This window comes from Folsomia candida, unplaced genomic scaffold (assembly GCF_002217175.1).
Source record: "Folsomia candida strain VU population unplaced genomic scaffold, ASM221717v1 Fcan01_Sc001, whole genome shotgun sequence".
Taxonomy (NCBI): Eukaryota; Metazoa; Arthropoda; class Collembola; order Entomobryomorpha; family Isotomidae; genus Folsomia; species Folsomia candida.
The window spans coordinates 6,680,958-6,703,588 of NW_019091193.1; the positions used below are offsets into that span (position 1 = coordinate 6,680,958).

At 36.5% G+C, this 22,631-nt stretch overlaps 4 protein-coding genes across 4 annotated transcripts; 1 reads left to right on the plus strand and 3 right to left on the minus strand.

Annotated features, from left to right (window-relative positions):
* Positions 1–3,507: 3,507 nt before the first annotated feature.
* Positions 3,508–7,393, minus strand: LOC110862801 (RYamide receptor). The gene is made up of 4 exons (XM_035846086.1): positions 7,218–7,393; positions 5,186–5,351; positions 4,859–5,068; positions 3,508–4,783 (listed from the first exon to the last, which is right to left on the minus strand). The coding sequence occupies exons 1-4, from the start codon at positions 7,364–7,366 to the stop codon at positions 4,583–4,585; spliced, it is 726 nt and encodes a 241-aa protein (XP_035701979.1). The 5' UTR covers positions 7,367–7,393; the 3' UTR covers positions 3,508–4,582.
* Positions 7,394–7,421: 28 nt separating this feature from the next.
* On the minus strand, positions 7,422–8,427 carry LOC118436358 (orexin receptor type 1-like). The gene is made up of 4 exons (XM_035854243.1): positions 8,227–8,427; positions 7,937–8,122; positions 7,501–7,628; positions 7,422–7,446 (listed from the first exon to the last, which is right to left on the minus strand). The coding sequence occupies exons 1-4, from the start codon at positions 8,425–8,427 to the stop codon at positions 7,422–7,424; spliced, it is 540 nt and encodes a 179-aa protein (XP_035710136.1).
* A 2,457-nt stretch (positions 8,428–10,884) lies between these two features.
* Positions 10,885–12,170, plus strand: LOC118436366. The gene is made up of 4 exons (XM_035854277.1): positions 10,885–11,473; positions 11,547–11,692; positions 11,796–12,001; positions 12,069–12,170. Exons 1-4 carry the CDS (start codon positions 11,199–11,201, stop codon positions 12,168–12,170), a joined length of 729 nt encoding a protein of 242 aa, XP_035710170.1. The 5' UTR covers positions 10,885–11,198.
* Positions 12,171–14,033: 1,863 nt separating this feature from the next.
* On the minus strand, positions 14,034–17,049 carry LOC110860948 (hypoxia-inducible factor 1-alpha). The gene is made up of 6 exons (XM_022110068.2): positions 16,674–17,049; positions 16,364–16,563; positions 16,119–16,291; positions 15,556–16,024; positions 14,440–15,482; positions 14,034–14,348 (listed from the first exon to the last, which is right to left on the minus strand). The coding sequence occupies exons 1-6, from the start codon at positions 16,730–16,732 to the stop codon at positions 14,214–14,216; spliced, it is 2,079 nt and encodes a 692-aa protein (XP_021965760.1). The 5' UTR covers positions 16,733–17,049; the 3' UTR covers positions 14,034–14,213.
* Between the last annotated feature and the right edge of the window lie 5,582 nt (positions 17,050–22,631).

Genomic DNA, 22,631 nt, shown 5'->3' on the forward strand with positions numbered 1-22,631 from the left:
AAATATAACGGAACTAAATAAGTTTATGACGGGACAACAACATATTTAATGTGAAAATATTCAAAATTGTATAAATTATAAATATTCTTAAGTAATTACAGTAAAGTATTTTTTATAACTATGTTATTAATTTACATCGCACCGGGTTTGACTTCAATATTTCCACATTTCGCCCACTCGCCCGGTTTACAAATACTCAGGAGGAGAACTTATGTATGTACGACCTTTTCCAGGACAGATTTTGATCCACTTTGGATATGTAGCTAAGTAATATGTGGGTGTAGGAAAAGTGAAGAGGGTTAAGGCCCCCTAACGCCCACCACACCCATTTCAAGGGGCAAATAAAAAAGAAGGGAAAAGCCATATTTTTCCTCGTTACAACCTTCGCCAAAAATTCGATTTTATCGGATTTTGAAAGCCCTTGTACCATAGTAGTGGTAAAGAGTTATTTTATAATATCAACACAAATTCAACTTTTTTGGATAAAAGTTGTCGTGTAGAATCTCGTGTATATAGAGGTAAAAGCTACATTTTTATTATATTTTTAAGAACCACCTGATACGCTACTCAAACTTGAATTTGGTAATATGCTCATATGTACAAATACATACATACATATTAACCAAAATCAAACCTGTCTAGGATAAGACAAACCGAAATTCGATTTTCTGATATTTCTAGTTGTAAATTGAACAAATATCTATTGTTATTACAGATATACATGTATGACACTGTTGAAAACTAATAGGTATAAATATAAACGTTAAAATTAACCATGCTTTTGTCAATAAACTTATTTGGCAATTTCGACGAACTCGACCTTTTGACCTGTCCATAGTGAGAGAAAGCACGCATGCAAAGCCTAAATGCTTGACATTGAAGTGTAATGCCCTTTGGCTGCGATCACGAAATCGTTTTACACGTGATTGAGAGCAAGCTTTATTGGTAATTAGTATTAGCAGAGAAAATACGAAAACCTTTGATGCTGAAATGAAAACATGAACAAATACACAAGTTACATTGACATTCACCACCTTTGTGATGTGGTTGAGGAGGAAGGCCAATGAAGGTGTCAACATGGAGAAATTAGGAATTCTAAGTAATTGTATGTAGGTGTAACTACCAGAACGCGAACCAACATGTTGAAAGTTCGCACTAATTGTAAATGAAATGTATGTATCAAAACAAGCGATTGAACTTTCTCGATTCATGTAAGCCATATAACTCCAACGGATCACAATATTTCGTCATATCGGCTTTTGGTAATTGATTACTCATTGTACTCGTACTAGTAGTGGTAGGCATTTATTTGCCACAAATTCATTAGTTTGCTTCCTCAGGTGTTGAAAACTCATTGTTGTTTCGCTCAAAGTTCGTAGTCAAAGATATGTACTTGTTATCAGAAATAGTTTTGTTGATCCTAAATACTACGTAATTATAAGTCTCAATTTAATTATCCGATGTGTGGACCTTGTCAACACTAAATTTGTCTTTATTGATAAATACGTACATGCATGACACCATATTTAACAGGTGGATGCATAAAGGGTTTCTGTTGTGTTATTAGACACAACACGTCTAGCTTTTTGTAAAGACTTGCGACGTTACAGCCGGGTAAACAAGTTGCTCGACCAAACCTTTCCCAGATTGATTGTGTTTCACGAAAGGTACAGCATTAAGGATGCTGAAAATGTAAACCCTAGAACGGTCTACTTCTGGGCTGGCTCCTGTCCTAGCAAAAAAAATGTACAGGACATGTACAAACCCAAAGCTCATGGAATTTTTTTCAAAAGTATCCGACATGGATAGCATGACGCTCCAACTTGTCATCAAACTCGGCTCAGGCTTTTGAGGTACAGGTCAACATGTTAAAAAAGGGGTGTACGGCAGGGGAAAAATTATAAATTTTGTGTTACGTATTGTTTGAACGTTCACTAAGGATTCCTAAGAATTGAGAACAAGTGCAGTTACGATGCCTGAAAAAAACTTTGTAGACAAGACGGAGGAAATGTGAGGTGGTCTGATTTTTAGCCTTAATGGTGGATATCTATGAAAGGAGAGGTTTAGAAAGTTGGGAGTTGACAGTTAATGTTATACAATTTACATGTTGCAGAGTTTCTTCAATATAAATATGCATCGCTAAACGTGTCAAAAAGTATATATGTAGACTTAAATACAACCTGGGGACGCAATGACCTTGGTAAATCTGTGAGTGTGACTTCTTAATAAAACAACAAATACTACTTTTTATAAAAGAAACCCAAAAAAGGAAAGCTTAGATGAGGCTAAGAAGTGCGATAAAAGTATTTAATAAATTTCTTCTCCAGTTAAGGATATAGAATTTTAATATTTCCAGCATCAGTGCCCCATTTCACTACCATGCACATGCAAATATGCATCAAATCTAAAAAATTATGAATGCTTGCAAATATACAGAAAGCTGATAAATTAAATATACAGGTCTGACCTAATAGAGTCGACTCTTAGTAATATGTATACATAAACATGTTGCTTATGTAATTTAGTCAGCTTAAATTGAAATGGGGCGCTGATGCCGGAAATATTAAAATTCTATATCCTTAACTGGAGAAGAAATTTATTAAATACTTTTATCGCACTTCTTAGCCTCATCTAAGCTTTCCTTTTTGGGTTTCTTTTATTTATTAGTTTTTATTTGTATTGAAAAGTAAGGTCAAAGGTCCCATGAACTCCCAAAAATGTCCCAAAAATCCGACTGGGTACATTTCCGAGAACTTTTTCCCAAACAACGATGAAATTCAGAGACTTCATCATTCATCATTTTTCAAGAGACCCAAGCGTAGTCTAGATACTAAATTTCAAGCAATCGTGTTCTGAATTGAAAAGTTGGTGGGCCGACCTTAGCAACTCACCTTTGGGCGGTGGTGGGAGCGGTCACATTTCACCACCATCAAAACTTTCTCAGTTTTAAACCGATTTGGAAAATTTTAATTTTGTATTTTTATAGAAAAAATGTATCAGCTTTTTTATCCGTGTACTTTTTTCATACATGCCTTAAATTTTTTCAAATCTCCAAAAAACACACTATTGGTTGGGTTTCTATTGAATATCTCATAAACCGTTGGATGCTTTAGGCGGCCAAATCAGGGCTCTACTCAATGTAGCCATAATTAACTCTGGGCAAAATTTCATTAAAATCGGTTGGAAATCGACGGAGATCTGAAAAAATTAAGCTTTTCAGACCTGTAGTGAATGCTTACTTAGATGATTTTTTTCGATATAGTAACTATGGCCGCATCTAAGAAAAAGACCAGTGGCCTCTGGCAGTACTCAACTTTAATTTACGTTGAACTTTAGCAAAGGTTGAATCGTCACTGAAAAAGGTATAATTCACTTAGCACATAAATGAATATTTTATGGGCATCCCCATCCCAAAGGCATGCTGAAGATGGTAACACAATACAATATGTAAAATTTCAGAACCTAGTCGCTTGGACAAATGTGCATGTGCATACAACCATACGTTGGTCTGGACTTCACAAATCTTAATTATTTATTAATCGTTAATTCAGAACAAATATTTATCTGCTATTTCCAATATTAAAGTGAACTCCTTAAAACTATATTATCTATATGTTGAAATTTGTAAGTGAAGTACATAAATACTTATAAATAAATGTTTCACTGCAATATATTCAAGATTTGCATACGAGTTACTCAGTTTTGCAAGATACACTGTTTTGATTACATTCTGTTCACGTGCAGTGTGTTTTAATCTTTGAGTTACGTGGAAGTAATGTGAAAGTTCGAATTTTGCATCTTGCTGCACAGCGAATTGCAATTTTTTCTTCTATTGCATATGTCTCAGATTTTATTATTTTCTATTGATATCCACACAAAGGAAAGTTAACAAGCTCACAAAAGTACGGCTTCTCCAATATCTGTATACGTACCTAAGTATGTATTTCCGTCGAACTTCTGTTGTATTTCTGTCGTAAGGTCAATGTATGAACTCATACAAGTCGCGAGTTTTAATCAAGACCAATTTTACTTTGTGAGTACTTTTCTTTGTAACGAATGAAAATTTGACTTAGATTAGACGAGAAAGATCTTACAGATACTACAATAATTTGATGATACATAAAGCAAATAACGGCAGACTTGTCATTTAATTTTGTAGCCTATACATATGATGTACAGCTTAATATAACCCATACATACGTACATTTGTAACATACGTGTACGTATGTTATTCACACAAAAAACTCAAAATTCATACAAAATTCATATATACGTACGTAAAGTATACATACATTTATATATAAATATGTATACATGACATGCAAATAAGATATTTGATTTTTTTGATATTTCATCATGAAGGAGACAGAAACCATAGTTCAGCGTCGTTCATTTGTCCGTTTAAAGGGGAAAAAATTAGCTGTCCGTTGTTGACAAGTTGTCAAGAAAAAACTGTCCAAGTTGTATCGTTGTTGAGACAAATCTATGTTGTAGGTTGGCCATGTTTTCTGTTATCCAAGTTGTCCGGACAACGGACCAAATTCGACAGAACCCTTAAGCTTTTTCAGCAAAAAGTACAATTTTACACTGTCCTCCAAAAATTTCTCGCTGACCTCTCGGAATTTGCAATTCTTCGGGAAGTAAGTAAAAATGGCGAAGTTGGAAGACTTGCCAATCTCGTGACAGTCCTTCCATTGCGGAGGATTGATAACTGGATATTTTCTGGTGGGCGGGCATACTTATGGGAACAATTGTAGAAAGAGTGAATGAGGTGGAGAAATCCCTGAAAAAGCGAAAAATATTAATGAACAGTAAAAACTTTACAAATTGTGGTGTGTGTATTTTGTCCTTGAATTACCTTCCGAAACCTGGCACTCATTGCAAAATATATGAAAGGGTTGACGCAAGAATGGGCGAAGGCGAGTAAATTAATGAGAAGCATGGTGAAAAAATACTGGCCAAAGTGGAGAAAGTTCTCAGTCTGAATTTGACTCACTGCTGTTACGATGAAGTATGGGCTCCAGCAAACGATAAAAGAAAAAACCACGACAAGGACCATTTTCGCTACCTGATCAAGCGTCATAAAAATATTAATATTACGCATATTTTTTGCCATTAAGAAGTAATATAATTGTGGCCTCATATATTTACATATTTAATTGCAATAATTATGTTGATTGGTCACCTTTCTCCTCCCAAGTTCGAAGGTGACTCCTCCAGCTTCCGAGGGAAGTTTCTTTAATAACTCGGACGCTATGCGAAAACATGTCACGGCGATAAGCCCAAGAGGAATTAGGTACACAAGGACGAAAAGCGTCATAAAATAGTAGAATCTAAAAGCGTCGGAAAACCTGAAAGAAAACAGGAAATGAATACATAAGATTGTATCGTTAGTGGGGCAAGTTAATGGATCAAATAATTAGACCAGTTGTATAACAAGTCCCTGGACATGATCTAAAGATAAGTGTGCACGCTGCTTATCGTAATTACATTAGTAGGTACTCAATTCCCTGTCATAATGAGGTTTTTGAAGTTCACTCATCCGTAGAGAATATTTTTTGGTCGACGTAACATAATATTTCCCCAAATTTTCTGGGTCAGTGGAAAACTTGTAATAAATCGGAGTACTTTATACGCCTACTGATTCCATGAATTACTTGATTAGATGGTGATTGAAGTTTTTTAATTCGAGAATGCGTAAGACTTGGAACTCATGCTCATCTCATACATACTTATCCACGATGAGTGTGTCATTTGCCATAAAACGTGACATGTAACTACTAACCAGGATGTTGAACTACGTAAGAATTTTATGACTTTCTTGAATAAGTACGTGGAAACCTTAGCTAAAAAGGGCTACGTATACCCTGGTGCCGTAAATTTAGTTAGTGAGCGTACACCAGTGTGCACTTTCGCTTTCACCTACAGATTACTTAATCCTCAAGATTCTTAGACTCGCTTGCTGTGCTGATTTCCTTTTGTGCAATGTCAGAGTGCTAGAGTGCAAAACGACATAAAAAGTGCATAAAGGCGAATGTATATATGCATGGGCATGAAATTGCCTGAATTAGGTTTCCATGTCTGGTCCTGATTGACAGAGCCGATTGGATCGGAGCAAAGTGTCATTTTGTAAGAAAGGTATTATTTCTGCGAAATCCCAAGAAACCAGCCGGATGCTCTGCCAAACTTTCCCTCTCCTCCACTTGGTCATAACAGTAAACAGTTAATTCAAGGATACATACCCGATGCCTTGTTGTTTTTGAATTTAGTTTCGTCAGCGTCTTCAAATATTAGATTCTAAGAATTTTGTATATTTGCGCTTAAGTTCTTCTATATAAATAAACAGTAGTAAGGAAGTCTACTCGACGAAACTGCATCCTTTCTCTTGTAATTCGAGTATAATGCAAGGTTTCAACACTACCACTCCTATAATAATTATATGATTAATAATTATAACGATGATGAAATGTGATGGGAATGAGATACCATGAACAAATAAATAGTGGAAACCATGTGCTAGGTCACACGGCGTTAATAATAAGACGAGTCTGCCCAATTATAATTACATTACATATGAACTTCTCTTTTAATGGGGTTAGTGCTGGACTGTTTCGTTAGAATTACTCGTGGAGTATTTTATTACCACTGTCGAGGTCAACTATGTATGTACATTTGTCGTTAGTTTTTATGACACGTGGAAATGGATTTTATTTCATCGTCTCAATGTTTAATCTACTCCCAAATTCAATTAGTCGACCTTGAGACATTTTTTTACGGGTGCAACACAAAACTAAAGTTCACTTGCAACATACTAAAGTTTGCTGTCGAACATAAAACAGTGCCCATTGCATATCTGGAACTTTAAGCTTTAAGTACTTTGGCAGAGAAAGTTCAAGCCATTAATCTGGTTATGCAACATTCTCGCTTCAATTTAGAGACCAATATCAGATCAAAGAGGCCAGATTACGTATTTGCTGAGATAACATATTTATCAACATTGAGCTAACGGGGTGAAAGCAATTATAAATTTTGGGCTCCCATCCCAAAATGGAATACACCGATTAGTCACGCTTCACAAATTTAATTGCCGATTTTGATGAGTCTGTTCTTTTAGGCTGATAAGGCATTAAGGAAGCTAATATCTGTGTGTATCCATTCGGTATAAAATTACAAACGAAACAACGAAACGTGCAACAGGGTAGAGAGAAAATGCCCACCCGTCAAAGCAGGTTACTCTGGTGAATTCTCCAAACCTGGAGAAAAGGGAATTTGACACTGACTTGGCTGGATGGAGATTTGGTGCAGCCAGGAGACACGGGATGACCCATACAGCCACCAGCATCCTCCGAATTCGGAGTTTGGTCATGTTTATCCGAGATAAAACCGGGTTGACGATGGCATTGTACCTGTACAGGAATGAATCATGATTGCATAAAATTAGCAGTTCTGTAATATGTACGCAGTTAATCTGTATAGTTGTGTAATTTGCAATTTGCATACCTCTCAAAACAAATTGCTACCAGAGTGAAAACGCTCGTAAACACGACGACAGCCTCCACGAAGCGCACGGTTGTGCAGGCAAAGTCGGTCATCATGTTTATCTCGGCATCAGCAGCTAATTCAAATAACTGCAAAGTGTGACACTTCAATTGTTAGTTTCCAACATTTGTTTTCGTGCAATTTTTCTAAGAAATTTTCGCATGAAGGGCATAATCGATCTCATCTATCTATTCGCATCATAGATAAATTCAGTACAAGAAGGAAATGGATGGAAAAATATGATTTTGTTTTCGTAAAAGAAAACGGAAAGGTCAAAAATAACAATGCGAACTACCCATGCAAGATGCAGAGGAGGAGAAGGGTTAGAAAATCAATAGGAAAACGGATTTCTGCACGAGCAAACATGTACAATCGAATTGGTGATGAATTCGCTTACTTTTATTGGAAGGACGACAGCTCCGACGAGGAAGTCGCAAATTGACAAGTTAACAATGTAGCAGTTTACCGGAGACTGCATTGATTTGTTCCAGTACACGGTGAGACAGACCAGGAAATTCCCAACCATTCCAATCGCACACTCGGCGATAAACAAGAAAATAAATATTCCACGGATGATTTGGTTCTGTAAAAGTGTGTAAAAATGGAGATGCTTTATCATAGAATGAAAGTACGTAGAGAGTAATTTAAATAAAAATGTTTAGACTTTTTATGTATTGAAATACGTACCTGACTAAAATCTGGATATTCGACTGGGTTGTCTTGATTTGTTGTATCATTGTGCGTATTAATTAGTGACTCGTAGGTCTTATAAAGTTGAATATAACTTTCTTCGTCACTTATATTTGGCATGATTTGGTGCAAGTAGAGAATAAATTCGTCCAAGGGATCTTTCTCTTGTTGCATCCATTCCGTTGGGTGTCTCGACATTGTAAATGTGTTCATAGTTGTGTCAACTTTCATGAAAACTGATTCTTACAAAGATTTAAAATGCGAGGGCAATGAATCCCGATAAATCTTCTATTCTCCGTAAATTTATTGACGATTATAGAGTTTGGAGAAAGTTTATGTATGTATTCTCAGAAATTTGCATGCGTGCAAGTGGCCACAAAGATTTTTGCTCAAAGTGGTTTTCAGAGGTGAAGGTAGAGTGTTGCTGGGTTATGAATTTTTTTGTGAAGTGAATAAAAATACCAGTGTTGACATGTGATTACATAATATGACAATTTTGGTTATAAAAGTATACAACGTGAACGCAACAGTTGCACAAATCGGAGCAGAACCTGACAACTTGTACAAAACCGTCACTCCAGTTCCTTTGTGGCTTATACTGCACGTGGTGTAAGATTTCAGCGTTAGCTAGTTATAAAAGTCAAATAATATCAACTCAACGGAAAATATTATTTAACATTTAATATGCACATAATCTTAATTTTAATCGATGGTAAAAGCGATACAGTTTTTGTCCTTTAACAAAATTCATGAATACTTAAGATGATCAATAAAAAATTCCGAACAGATTACTGAGTTGTCGCCATAGTTTGACTGCAAGGAGGGTGAGAGATGTGACCACGTCGATCTGTGTATGAAGAGATCCTTACTTGACCAGCGTTGGGAGGAAACTGAGACTTCACTTGGAGAAAGTTGGAGTTTCACGTCTTTCAATCTCACAGGAGAAAAGAACCTCAATTTGTATCCTCCAAAAAGAACTTCGAGTTGGGCATCTACCACTTGTGGGGTCACAAAATTGTAATATTTTGAATTTGTCCCTTCCTTAATGCTATTGCGAATCGCAGAATGTGGTGAAAATAACTTTTAGATGCCCTAGCAATGACATAATCAAAGCTAATCTTGAGTAACAATTATGCTTTCCTCAGCTGCATTGAATAAATAAGTTAGTCATTTTGAATTGCTGAAGTTATTGAAAAGTCAAGATTGTGAAATTACATAACACGAAGTTTCGCCACTTTCCCTTTATATGTATGTATGCATGCGTTTATGTATGTGGAAGGGAGTACAGCTACGAGTTATGTAATTTCTAAATCTTCCCTAAGGTGGAATGCATATGTATGTATATCGTAATATGTACCTTAAGTGTATAAATAATAAAAAAAACTTCAAATTAACGTACATAGTTGCAGATGGGATGGTGATTTGACTAATAATTAATGTGCTACTGATGATTAAATAAGTTGAAATCCCAAGTGCTTCAAGAATCTGATGAACCTATTCTGGGACTACATACATATAGACATGCAGCATTTTTATTTCCACTTACACAAGAATAAAGTAAATAAGTATGTCGTTATAACAATAGGTGTTCAATCACGCTACATGATTTGAAACATGCTTGGTGCGAAGTGAGTTTGGCGTTTATATAATTTTATGTTTCATCCTTGAAAACTTGGTATTGAAACATTGGAGGAAATACCTTGGTGCACTAGTTAATGTAAATAATTTCCATAAAACGCCCACATTAAAATTTTATTTTTAGTTCTCTTACACACGTACCCACATGAAAAGCATGTTTCATTTTGTTCTTTGCAATTACCAAATATGAAAACTTGAAGGGAAAATCGACGAAACAAAATTTTATCCTCATTAGAACTTTTTAAGGAATGGTCAAATCGAGAATTTCTCCGTCAGCAGATTGCATCATGACCGTAATTAACTTTTTCATTGGCAATATTTTTTCACATATGTACATACCCCCCGCGCGGCAGGGAGTGGGAAACTTTGTGAACAATGTGGTAAATTTGTGTGGGTGTACAATATTCCTCATCTTGTTAGCCTTCAAAAAGATTCAATAAGTTTGTTTTTCAATTTCTAAAGTAGAACGTTACAGTCCCTGCTTGTACCGTAATATTATGAATCTGGGTTCATATTACAAGACAAATAGTTTTAGAAATCCAAATGCACATTGTTCATTACAGATATTGTATGTATACATATGCACATTGGCATACAAATTCTTACCATGAAATTATATGTGCGTATATGTCCATACATTCATTAATTGGAATTTACGGACCTTGTAAATATGCATGTATCAAGATAAGCGTCCCAATATTGGGGGCATCAAGTAAATATGTACATATGTTTTTTTATGTGTAGTTTAATTATCAATGGATTTAAGTATCGGTATCCTTAGATGAAACTAAGTATGCTTCAGTCGCAGGAACTATACAATTGAAGGAAGAAAGCTTAATAACTTAACGGCCATTAAATATGTACTTATGCAAATCACAATATTTTCATAGAGTGGGAGTTGCGAGGCACGCTCCTGGTTAGAACTTAGGATTATTCACGGTCATCGCCCCGTGACATTGTGGCAAGTGACAACGTTTCTACATATGCTTCCGCTTGTTCATGCTGCTAAATGAAATATTGGTTGACCACAATCCGAAATATGTATTTCCGACCGAAACGTGTCACAAAGGTTGTGCTGGTTGATCTGCAGGAAGGAAGAATTGACAAGCACTTAATCTCTGCAAACTTACATCGCAACCTTAGTAACCAACTCGAGTGAAAGTGTGATGATCATGCCACGATGTGAAACAAGTTCAACCCTGGCTTGTTTGTTCAGCTCTTGAAATTTACACGAATAAATGCCAAAAACGTAAACTCGGTTTGATTCTGTAAATATGATTGGAAACAGCATTTCGTAAATCTTTGTCAAAAGAATTGAGTATTTTATTACAATGCACACTTTCTCCGAGGGCAGTATGAAGGTGGAAATCGTTCATTGCAGGTCTTCCTTCCTTAAAATGAATTGTTCAACAAATTTTACAATAAATTTTCTAGATTTTGTTCGAAATTCTAACAATTTTAATACTTCTAGCACACGCAACTTTAGAATCTGGTCGTTAATGTATAGCGATCTCATTGCAATGACAGTGCTGGGTTTTGTTCTCATAATTAGCGAGATTTGCATTGTTCTCCGGGTCATACCGTTATTCCGACGTTACGGAATAAGGTATAGTAATCGTACACATTTGTCTTTCTGGTTTGTTATGCAAATGTGTATTTCGTCTCTTGTATGATTTTAGGAAGTTAATTTCAGCCCCAACATTCCTTAACTTGCACTTGTCCCTGATTTTGGCCGTGATAACGCCAGCATTTAGAGTTTTCCGCCAATTCAATATTTTCCCGTGTAGTGCTCCGTTTGGATGTGGGATTTGTGGAGTCATATCAAGTAAGGTGTCTTATCAGGAGGAGGGGAAATTAGAGTCCGATAATCGGGCTCATGATGCAACGCACTACAATAGATTAATATTTGCATGCAACCATAATTTCAGGGACCCTCCTGTCCACATATCCGTTTACCATGACTTCAATTTTCTACGAATTGACAAAACCAGGGCGAAGAAAGAAAGGAGGATGGATTCTTTTATTCTTTGCACCTTGGACTGCAGCATTTTCACTGTCAATTCCAGTATATTGGACATATTCATATATTGAAGGGTCAAATGAGCATGGAAATCAGACTACAGTATGTGCAAGGGTATGTAACGTTAATTATCTATTTGTGTTTTGCTTAAATTTTGCAGGTAACAATTTTTATTGTTTAGGCTTTGTTCATGGGTTCGCGTATCGCTTATCTCGGATATGAGTGTACTTCAGTGTTCTTCAGATACGTTGTCCCCTCAGCCTACATGTTTTACGGTTTGTAACAAAAATATTAACGGCAATTTTAAAAAATAATACATTCTTTTAACCTTTGACTACAGTTCTGCATATGGTTGGATTTCGATTAAAGTTTCTCTTCGTATGTCAGGTACAGTAATTAATGGCATTTAAATGAGTAAGCCCATGTAGATAGATAAAATACTCATAAAGAAAATATCATTTTATTAAATTTCTATAGAGAATTCCTGACCACATCCCAAGAAACAAGATCCGTCATGTCAGGTTCGTCTTTTTTCACATGGTGTATTACCTACTGACATGGACGCCGATGGGGGTTTATAACTTGGTCGCCGTATTTGGTGCGAGACTACCAACGATAAGTTGTCCCATTCCGCTCATACCGGGAAAACCTGAGTGGCTGGGTTTTAACGTGTTGTTTCTATTTCAAATTGTTTTCCAACCGTTTCTATACTTTTGTACGGTTTACGACGTACCGTTTTACGATTACATTCAGGGCGTAAGAAATGGGCTTGTTCGTATTGTATAAATAGTGTAAATGTGTTGCATAAATGGGTTGTAATTGAAATTATGATTTTTACAAACTCTAATCAGCATTTAATTACTCTTTTTCTTTTTGAAGACACCTACGTATATTATTTATTCAGAAATTTGATTACACGTATCATTAAATTATACATATATCATGTACATACATAGCCAGCACTCGTACAAAGTAGTTACACAATTCTCTCTTACACAAGTTGTTGTCACACTTGAGATAAATATAAAATACTAATTCTAAGAAAATTAAGATAATTTTACTCACAATCTAGTCGCAAACGTCGCATATCCCGTGCGACTTTTTTAAACTTCATGAACTTTCTTGGAAGTTTGGTTTGCGACATGAATCTATAGCACCGTCAACCGTATAGATTCATGGTTTACGAAACTCTACTCAAACCCATGTTCTTATTTCACAAAAGAGTTTCCATACTGTTTGCCATGTAGTGTTTGCATATCCAAGAAAGGTGATGAAGATATAAATATTTCGACGCTTGAGACGTGAAAGGTTCATTCACGATTTGTTTATTCGCAAAACGTGGAAGGTTTGCTTGGATGAGATTTTGAAATCCGTCCCCATTATGCGTATCATAGCATTCAATAATTTTACTTTGTATATGGTCTATTTACAAGGGAGAACAAGGTGAAAGTTTACAGCTTTTGGTAAATTGACAAAATGTAATATATAATCAAACATCAGCCCCCATTAATTAGTTGACATACATAGCTGATATTTAGTTCGTTGTTAATAAGCAATTAATAAGTAGTAAGAAAGGTAATGATTGCATAAGTGGCACAGGCTCCGTTATTAAAGATCGAAGCTGCTGCTATAGATCAGTTTTATACGATTATGCAAAAATTAAACTAAACCTCTTACAGTCTCAGTTTTTTTGACACTTTATTTAATACGTGCATATGGTAAATATACACATGTACAGTACATATGTATATTATGAACTACTAGAGACGCCCGTCATTCGACGGGACCTGGTAACTCTTAATCGGTACGGCTTAAAGGGCAGCTCAAAACCAGCTAGTGACTAGTGACATAAAAAAAACTTATGCTACGACATCAAGATAGGTATACAAACAAGTAGCCAGTTATCTACAAGCCTTTGGTTGCTTGTGGATTTGTCCGACCCCGATTTAAATTATTAAGTTAAGTATGGATGCCAACAATTTGTATAAACTAACACTATGTCTGTAGTACATATATACATACTACAGATAACTGCATGTATGTATTTATATATTTATAGTGTTAGGCAGTAGTTTGATAAAACATATGTATGCATGCAAAAGATGAAAACTCCTAAAAATGAATGTGGTATTTAGAGAACAATATATTTAGTTTGTTTATCAAGGTTTATTTGTTTCGTCCTTCTGATCGGTTATACATAAATTCATATTTTTCTTAATTGTTTACCGAAAAAAATAATAAATAACATAAAACATTAAAACGTAGCATGGAATTGTTAATTACTTCAACCTACTTATGTATGAGTGCAACATACTTGATTTTGTTTCTAACAAATGGCAGGATTGTCCAATTCTAGTGTGTTGAGGAAATCTTCAAATGACGAAGCTGTTTCGGAATTTTGTGGAATAAGCTGATCCGTGGAGAGTTGTCCCTCGTTAAGGAGTAAACCAGCAAAGTTTCGCTGTGAAAGAAATACAATAGATTATAAGAATATTTTCAAACTTGTAAGTAGTTATTAAGAATTTGTAATTTGAAATAGTTAAGATCATCACCTTTTCTCCCCTTCGAGGCGCTTGACTACCAACAGCCTTTGTCATGGTCTCCATTCTGGCGATTAACTGCTTTTGAATCAAGGCTTGTTGTTCTATCTGAAGCTGTTGTGCATGGACTAATTTCACCAAGTCTAACAGTCCATTATCGTCCTGATTTTTTGGAATTGGTGGTGTGCTAGGGATTGATCCTGCCGTAGGTCTGGCTGGAACGAGAACAAATACTTTTGCAGGTGGGCCACCGTCATCGAGGCGCCTTAATTTAGTGGGAGTGGATTCCACAAGATTGCCCATTGCTGATGCAGCAACGACTTCGGGAACTTGTTGAGAAAATACTTCCCTCTCCAAATAATCACCAATCACTTGAGTTTGAGTAGGTACTGGTGGATTGGTGGAACACAAAATTGGCTGGGTTGAGAGGGCAGGACTTGGTTGACCTAGTAGTTTGACTTGTTCTGGCTCAGTCGCCTTGGGTTGGACAATGTCAAATTGTTGTAACTCTTCTTCATCATCCAAAAATGAATACGACATGTCATCAGCATCCAAAGAGGCGAGCAAGTCGTCGAGTAACGGAATTTCTAATGAGACACATTCGTCTCCAGCCATGGGGGCAAGATGGGTGAGATCTTCGGGTTCTTCCAGAGTCGGGATGAGGGTGTCGTCAACCTCCATAAGATACCCGGTGTCCATGTCTTTAGTTCTTGCAGTAAAGATTTTTGCTGTGGAGCAAATTCCCTTGTTGAGGAGAGGACCAACGAGTAGGTCGGAAATGAAGTTATCCTCTTCATCCTCGGAAGTCAGGATTGGTTTTAATTGATTGGTGGCGTTATTTTCCGTCTTTATGACATCTCCAATTTGCACTTCTGATAAAATCTGATCTTGTTCCTCCCTCCCGGATGTGATGGAGTGGATACAAACGACTGAAGAGGGTCGCCCTTTGCTGCTGGAACTTCGGATTACAGTGGCTTGTGTAACTACCCAAACCCAGCCACCCCCCTTTGTGAGAAACCGATACCGGTCAGTCTGGTTCTGTTCTTTGTCATACACTGTAAAACAAATACAATAAAAATAAAAATTTTCGTCTTTTTTTGGCACCTTTCACAAAAAATGTAAACTTACAAGACTTGAACGCTTTCCCAATCTGTGTCCCATCTAATGCATGATTAAACTCAAACAGTGACCGCCCAACCATTTCCTCTGGGGTGTATCCAAGCAATTCCAAGACGGCGTCATCCACATAAGAGAATTTCATATCGAGAGTATGCTTAGTGACGAAGGTGTCCTTCTCAAGAGGAATGTCGGTATGGGATGGATGTGGGAGTGGTTGGCAGGTTGAAATGAACCATTTATTGCTACTCTTGGTTCCATCCTCCTCGATCATGTGACCAGTACAGTTGATCTCCTTAAAGTTTTCCGCCCTGGATGAGACGTTCCTGCCCATGGATGCTGCCGTGCATTTCATCCTGAACAGGACAGATTTAGTCTCCTCATCACTTCCCGTGGCGTGACTAACTTTCAACAAACTGCGGATATCGGTGTGGTCGTATTGGTGACTATAGTCGAAGATGGATTGACCCATGATTTCATGCTGTGGAGAAACGAAAATGTAAATTTTAGTAACAATGTAAAATCGAAGCAATTAAATACTAAGAATTTTTATTTCAAGCAGTTATATTAATTACCTGTTGAATTCCAAGCTGGGAAGTGATCCCTTTCGAAGCATAAACGACGTCCCCGTCTTCTCGAAGTACGAGGATGAAACCTCCCAAAGTGAGATCTATTTGAGTTTCAATGTCTGCACGCATGAAGTTTGGAAATTTTTCGGCACTCTCAATAGCAGGACTGGCACAAAATCCTAATGTTGATAAATATATGCATTATAAATAAATCTTATTCTCTCCCAGACATTAATTATTCTGTATCTTACCTCCATCGGAGTTCATCATCTTTCTGAGGTGAAGGTCACACAGGGTAAGGCGAAGGATTGAGGCCTTATCCAGGGTAGACTTTGTTTCCTCCACCATTGGCAGGGTGGCCGAGAGGTCACTAAATAGGTTACATTCCCTCCCACGACGACACCTCGCCGCCACCATAGACCGCTCGCGACGCTTTTCAGCATTCTTCAAGCTAAAATGTGAATAAAAGTATATTAAAAGTTAGTAAATTTCTCCACATACGTGAATATTATACATATGCATTTCATAGATACTTTACATGAAAATTACTCAATTCCTTACCTTTTCACTTTCTTTGCGATCGAATTCACGTCCATCTTAGCTCTTTTCGCTTTATGCATTTAATGCGTAACAAGGAAGTTGTGATAATTAATAGTAGCAACTTATATGACTTTGATAACGTCCACTTTGGGCTTCTTTACCCAATTAATATTTCAAAATGCAAGAATTATTATAGTTTTCTCGTCTTCTTCTCTTAAGATTTGCACTTTTGCTATCCTTATGGCAATGCTCTTCTATCATGCCGAAGTAAAACTGAACTGATGAAACTTTCACAAGGTTATGCAGTAGGAAGCAGCTTTGCACGTAGACAAAAATCTGGAGAGTTCTCGTGATGTTCTTCTCTGAAGTAAGTTGAGCGTTGAATGAGGCCAGTCTGCCAGAGACCGTTGAAGCCATGCAGCACTTCTTGTTTACAAAAACGCAATGTTGTTTTGAATCAAATGTGACGTAGTTGAGGAAAAAATAGCTTATATAACCAAAGGGGATCATTCATAGGTACTTTTTCATATAGAGGTTTCAAAATAGTAGTGCAAACATATAATTTGAAACAATTTCACGCAATATTACAGAAGCAGAAGGATGCACAAAGTTTTGCCTATCCTCCTAACCGGGTTGCATAAGAACGGAACGAGTCACGTAGACAGATCGACTTTGAACGCTATGCATTTAAGGGGGATCAAACATGAATGACGTGCATAGTAAAAGAAGTGGACAAAATTGTGGTTATTTTTTACGGAAATAAAATCCCTCGTTAAATGGATTTTTCCGTACATTCTGAGTGTATATGCCCCTCTGCAACAACAAGGAGAATAGGCCATGATCCAAAACAACACCGTCATATGAAAGTTAGGTATATGATTTGCAGATGCAGATGGAATGGTTTTGCAAAACAAGTATTATTTTGCACGTCATAGGGACTAAATTGGTCTGACAATCTACATGGCCATTGGTGTTTGTTTGGATGAACTGTGAGGTGTGTTTTTGTATGCATTTTGATTCGCTATGCAGGTTGTTGTTGTTGATTTGTTTTTATTTACTCATTATTGTTTGACCACGGATATGGTAGTGCTGCGGATTCAACCTGACTGATAAACAACACTTAACATTAAGTGTTGTGGTTTATAACTATGCATTCATTGTTATTTGAAGTAAACAACATATATTCATATGTAACTTGTTTTTCTCATAAGAGACAGTATTCTCTACATAGCAGGATGTAAAGTTTCTGCATATTCTGTTTGGCATTGTAGTCTTGCACAAATACTCTGGAGTACATAAATGTCAATTGTTATGCTTCGAACTAAATATGTTACGATACATTTATGCTTAGGATATATAATTGCATGCACATAATGCAATAATTACAAAAATGTAAATAGTTCTTACCATGCATACCATGCATGAGTTTATTGATGATCGGCATGCATAAGTAAAATGAGACCTTTTCCATGCTTTAATAAGGGTGACGTATTCTTGCCTCGATTTCACCTTTCACCCCGTTGGCCGTTACCCTTATGATATGCGTCAGAATTTATGGGTATATATTTAAGTGTTTGTGCTAAATATACTTGGAAAGTTGGACTTGGAACATTAATCTACTGTCTGGGATGAGCAAATTTGCCCAAGGTTGTCCATTTATATTTATTTCATTGATTCAGAAATCAAGGTTTATTTGAGACATTAAAATAGCAGAGCAATACATGATCGGGTATTTTAGACGGAAATATTTACTGTGATTTAACTAATTGCAGGTACTACAAAAAGCACAATTTATGTTATCAAATTTTCTGCGCGTTCCACGGAATTTGGCAAGATTCGACACAATCATGTCTAGTTTCAAAATTATTTGCATTCCCATGACATCCATAAAATGTAAAAGATTCGCACTTTTCAGACTCTTTGCTAAAATAGTACGCCTTTCTGGGTGCGTTGGCACATTGTGGGGACACTTGCTTTGGAAGGGTGCAGACATCTTGGACAAAATCGGCTAAACCTGAAATGAAATTAAATAAGTATTTATTAAAGAATGTATTACTTTATTATCAGTTTAAGCTATAAATAGTACATACCCGTACATTTTGAATTAGTAAGGTAGCATGAGACAAAAAATATAATTGCAAATCCAAATAATTTTGTTGACATTGTGAGTTATCTAAATATGATACAACTTAATTTTGTGTGAATGTATGCGACGCAAAATATTATGTATTTATAATTCTAGATTGTCTAATTGAGATCTGATTGTGTAGCGATTTTTAACAAACTGGCTACCAGTCTGATCGGATGAACTTCCTGGGTTACAATGGGCTCGTAAAGCAGGAATATATAGTTTAATCATCCTGGCTAAGTGACGCTGTATTTATGACGTGTGAGGATACAGGTTATAAAATTAACATGCCTACATGTGCATGTACATATGAAAATATGTATTGTTGAGCAAGTTCCTTGAAAGTGTGTACGTTAACTACATACAAAAATTTGAATGACTTGAAGGGCATGTTTTTTTGGGAGTTTGGCGACTAAACTGAGGGGTTACTAGCAAGTACATTTTCTCTGAATGAGTACAAGCAGAAATAATATGGAGTTCAACAAAGTTTAGTTGACATATTTTTAGATCCTGTATTTACATTAGGAGCTATATACCGGCCTGGAGCCATATACCGACAATATTCTATTGATTCTTAATTGTACATAAGTTTACATAAAGAAAGATTAAAGCCATTTTAGCTGTATGTAGCAGATAAGTAAAAAAAAGATATACAGTTTAAGGCGTTTTTATTACAAGAGTTATTGGGTGAAAACTGGAAAGAGTCTATTTGAGCAACATACTCCTGAGCACATTTGTTTGACACATGCAACTCACATGCAAGCCAATGGAACGAACCGTTTTAGAGTTGATAGAGGAGCGAGCTGATGGAATTGGGACTCACGGATCCAAAATGCTTTTTGAGAAAAAGTCTACACGGATGAGAGACTCGTCGAAAAGCTTCCCGTCTCATTCACGCCAACCAGCACACTACGTTCATGTGCATCTACGTGGTCCTATTTGGAGCTATTTGCTTCTTATGTATTCCATGATTTCCGAAAGAAGTCATTCAACAGGTGAAAGTGAGAATTTAAGTTAAATACTTGCCAATTCTGTAAATCCAAATGCGCGTAATGCAAGTCTGCATATATTTCTCGTTTCATTCTATGACAATTATGGTAAACATTAATTAGGATAAATATAAATGGCTGACACGTGGAATATAGATATCATACGTATTCACCGCAAATGGACTGCTTATTTTTCGACTTGATGAACAAAACATTCAACTCGAGACTGCAAATAATATGACATAAATAACAAGTTATCTACATACAAGTAAATAAGTATCTACATATTTATACTAATTGTAAATGAAATAATTTAGCGAATGAGATTTCAGTTATCTTATGAAGTCAACAAAATACATTAAGCTTCAGCCAATTATATTCATAAATCCTATCTTAGAGGCAGAAAGTAAGTAATATAGTACACAAAGAAGTCAGCATCTTCCTTCATCTCGTTATATGTAGATACATACAAGTACACCTAGCTGAAAGGAAACATTTTAAAAGTATTTCTATCTGTAAATTAAACTAGGTAGACAGCCTTTAATTTTCAGTAATTGGTCAAAATTACTGAAGGTTCCACTCGCTAATGAATCATTTTTCCATCTTTCCCATTCGTCCAAAGTTACATATTCGTCATCCTGACATCAATTCCGTATGAGTTAGCATGTTCGCATCGCAACATAATTTTGCAAAAAATACCACCGGAATACTAGCCTTGGAGATGCACAAGTTCGCAAATGAATTTTCCAAAATTAGTTTGCGAACTTGCGAAATTTGTTTCTTTGTAACGTTGCTAACAATGCGAACTTGTAGTGCATACTCCCCAATAAGTAAATATTAAACTTTAAATTTTTCAAGCATTAAGCAGCGTATCACAAAAAACGGGCAAACTTTCAACAACGGTGCATATTACAAATGGTACGTATCTCATTAGACCAGCGTTTCTGCGAGATCCTTTGTTGGGTCTTGTAAAATTGAAGATAAAGATTCCAACTCAAACGATGTATCATCTTTGGAACTTGATATCTTTTCCTCCCGAAGTGAAACGCAACCGTTTTCGGTGCAAACGTTGTCATCCTTAACATTATCCTCATCCATTCCTTTGTTATTCACATTTTCACCGGAATTGTAGCAGTTTGACGACAAAGTCTCAGACAAATTGCGAAATATGGTGATCGGGAGGAGCAGAACGTAACAATAAAATAGGGCGGCGAGGATGTAAAAAGAGGTCGACCTGGGGGAACATGCACATATAAAATTTGAGTACCAGTGAACAGATATGAGCCGAGGCTACTAATTTTCCATTACTTTTCAAGAGATTCGCAATCGAGCTCGGGATGGCTTAAAAATCTCTGATGGCGAGACTCGAGTGTTGTGCTTTTGTAGATTGAGATTCCAATTCCAAAAGGAATCCAGAGAAGGAAGAAGGTGATGGAGTTGACACGTATGAACCGACATTGCCGATCTCTTCTCGCCTCACAACTAACACAAACCTACAATGTATATCCGTCTTGAATTAAGGGGATATTGATTGCATTCATATTAATAATGTTTAATTAGTAGGAAAGTTTCTCCGGAAACCATGTTTGATACAATTTAATGATCATTAATTAAAAGCATGAAATATTTGTATTTGAAACGTCTGTAGAAGAATCGTGAGAGCTTACTAACTGGTAATTCATACATATGCACATAAATGTATGTATACTCCACAGGTTGAAAGTACGACTTACGTTAGGATGAGCAGCATATGTTTCCCTGACCCGACAGAGATCTGAATAAAACATATCGGAAACCCCACATATGTATTACTTGCAAGGTCAATTTTTGTAATTGAATTGTCCTGACCATAAATCATGTAGGCGGGAATAGCCACGTGGAAAATCCCGGCTCTCAAGGTCTCAAGCGTAGCGACTGAACCGAAATAATCCGTGTTTGGCATTTTCGTACACAACGAGTGAATAGTTCCATCCGGATGTGTGTGATGGACAAAGTTTGTGACGAACAAGGAAGGGATCGCACTCAGAAAGGAAAGTATCCAAATTGCTCCAATTAAGCGATTAACCTTAAATGACACATCTCCCCCGGATGCTGGATGAAGTTTCCTCACGCGTTCATAATTGATGCTGAGAACGCTGAGGGAGATGAGACCAACGCCAAGGTCTGTTGAGAATTTGATACATACTTATAGTTTAGATATCTTTCTGTAGTACAAGAAAATGTCACTTACTTCTCAGATAAGAGAAAAGCAGACAAATTGACAAATTTTGAAATATTTTGTCCAATCCGGAAATGTAAGCGGCAGCCAATGATGTTGGAAGGATGGAGGCCAGGGCCAAATTCGCAATTAAGTTATTGATTTCTCTGTAGATAATGGTTCTACTGATGAGCTGGTAGCAAAATGGATACAAACTTTGATAACAATAAAACTCTTTAATTACCTCGTTCTCCCCTTGGTTTTACAAATGACGAGAAGGAGGGATGTGTTGAGACAGATGCCTAAAGTTGCTAGAACGAACCCCACAATACCGGTCGTGACATGAATGACCCAGTCGGTCGTTGTTGTGCTGTTCCTACTGTTCCAACAAGAGAATGGAAAGTGATCTGTGAATTAAATCAGGCAAGAGATCATAAATTAGCCAGTAATTTTATTGTCGGTAGTAATAAGTGCCTATAATAAATTATCACCCTTTACCTGATAAATTTACAATAGGAATGCTCATTTCCATCCGGACACCTTAATACTGATTTAATATTGCCTAGAAAATTATTTGCGAATCCCAAATCGGCGTTAATTAGATACGCACAGATCCTTGGTCTCAAGTTCAATGGGGTTACTTTACTTTCTCGAAGATCTATTGT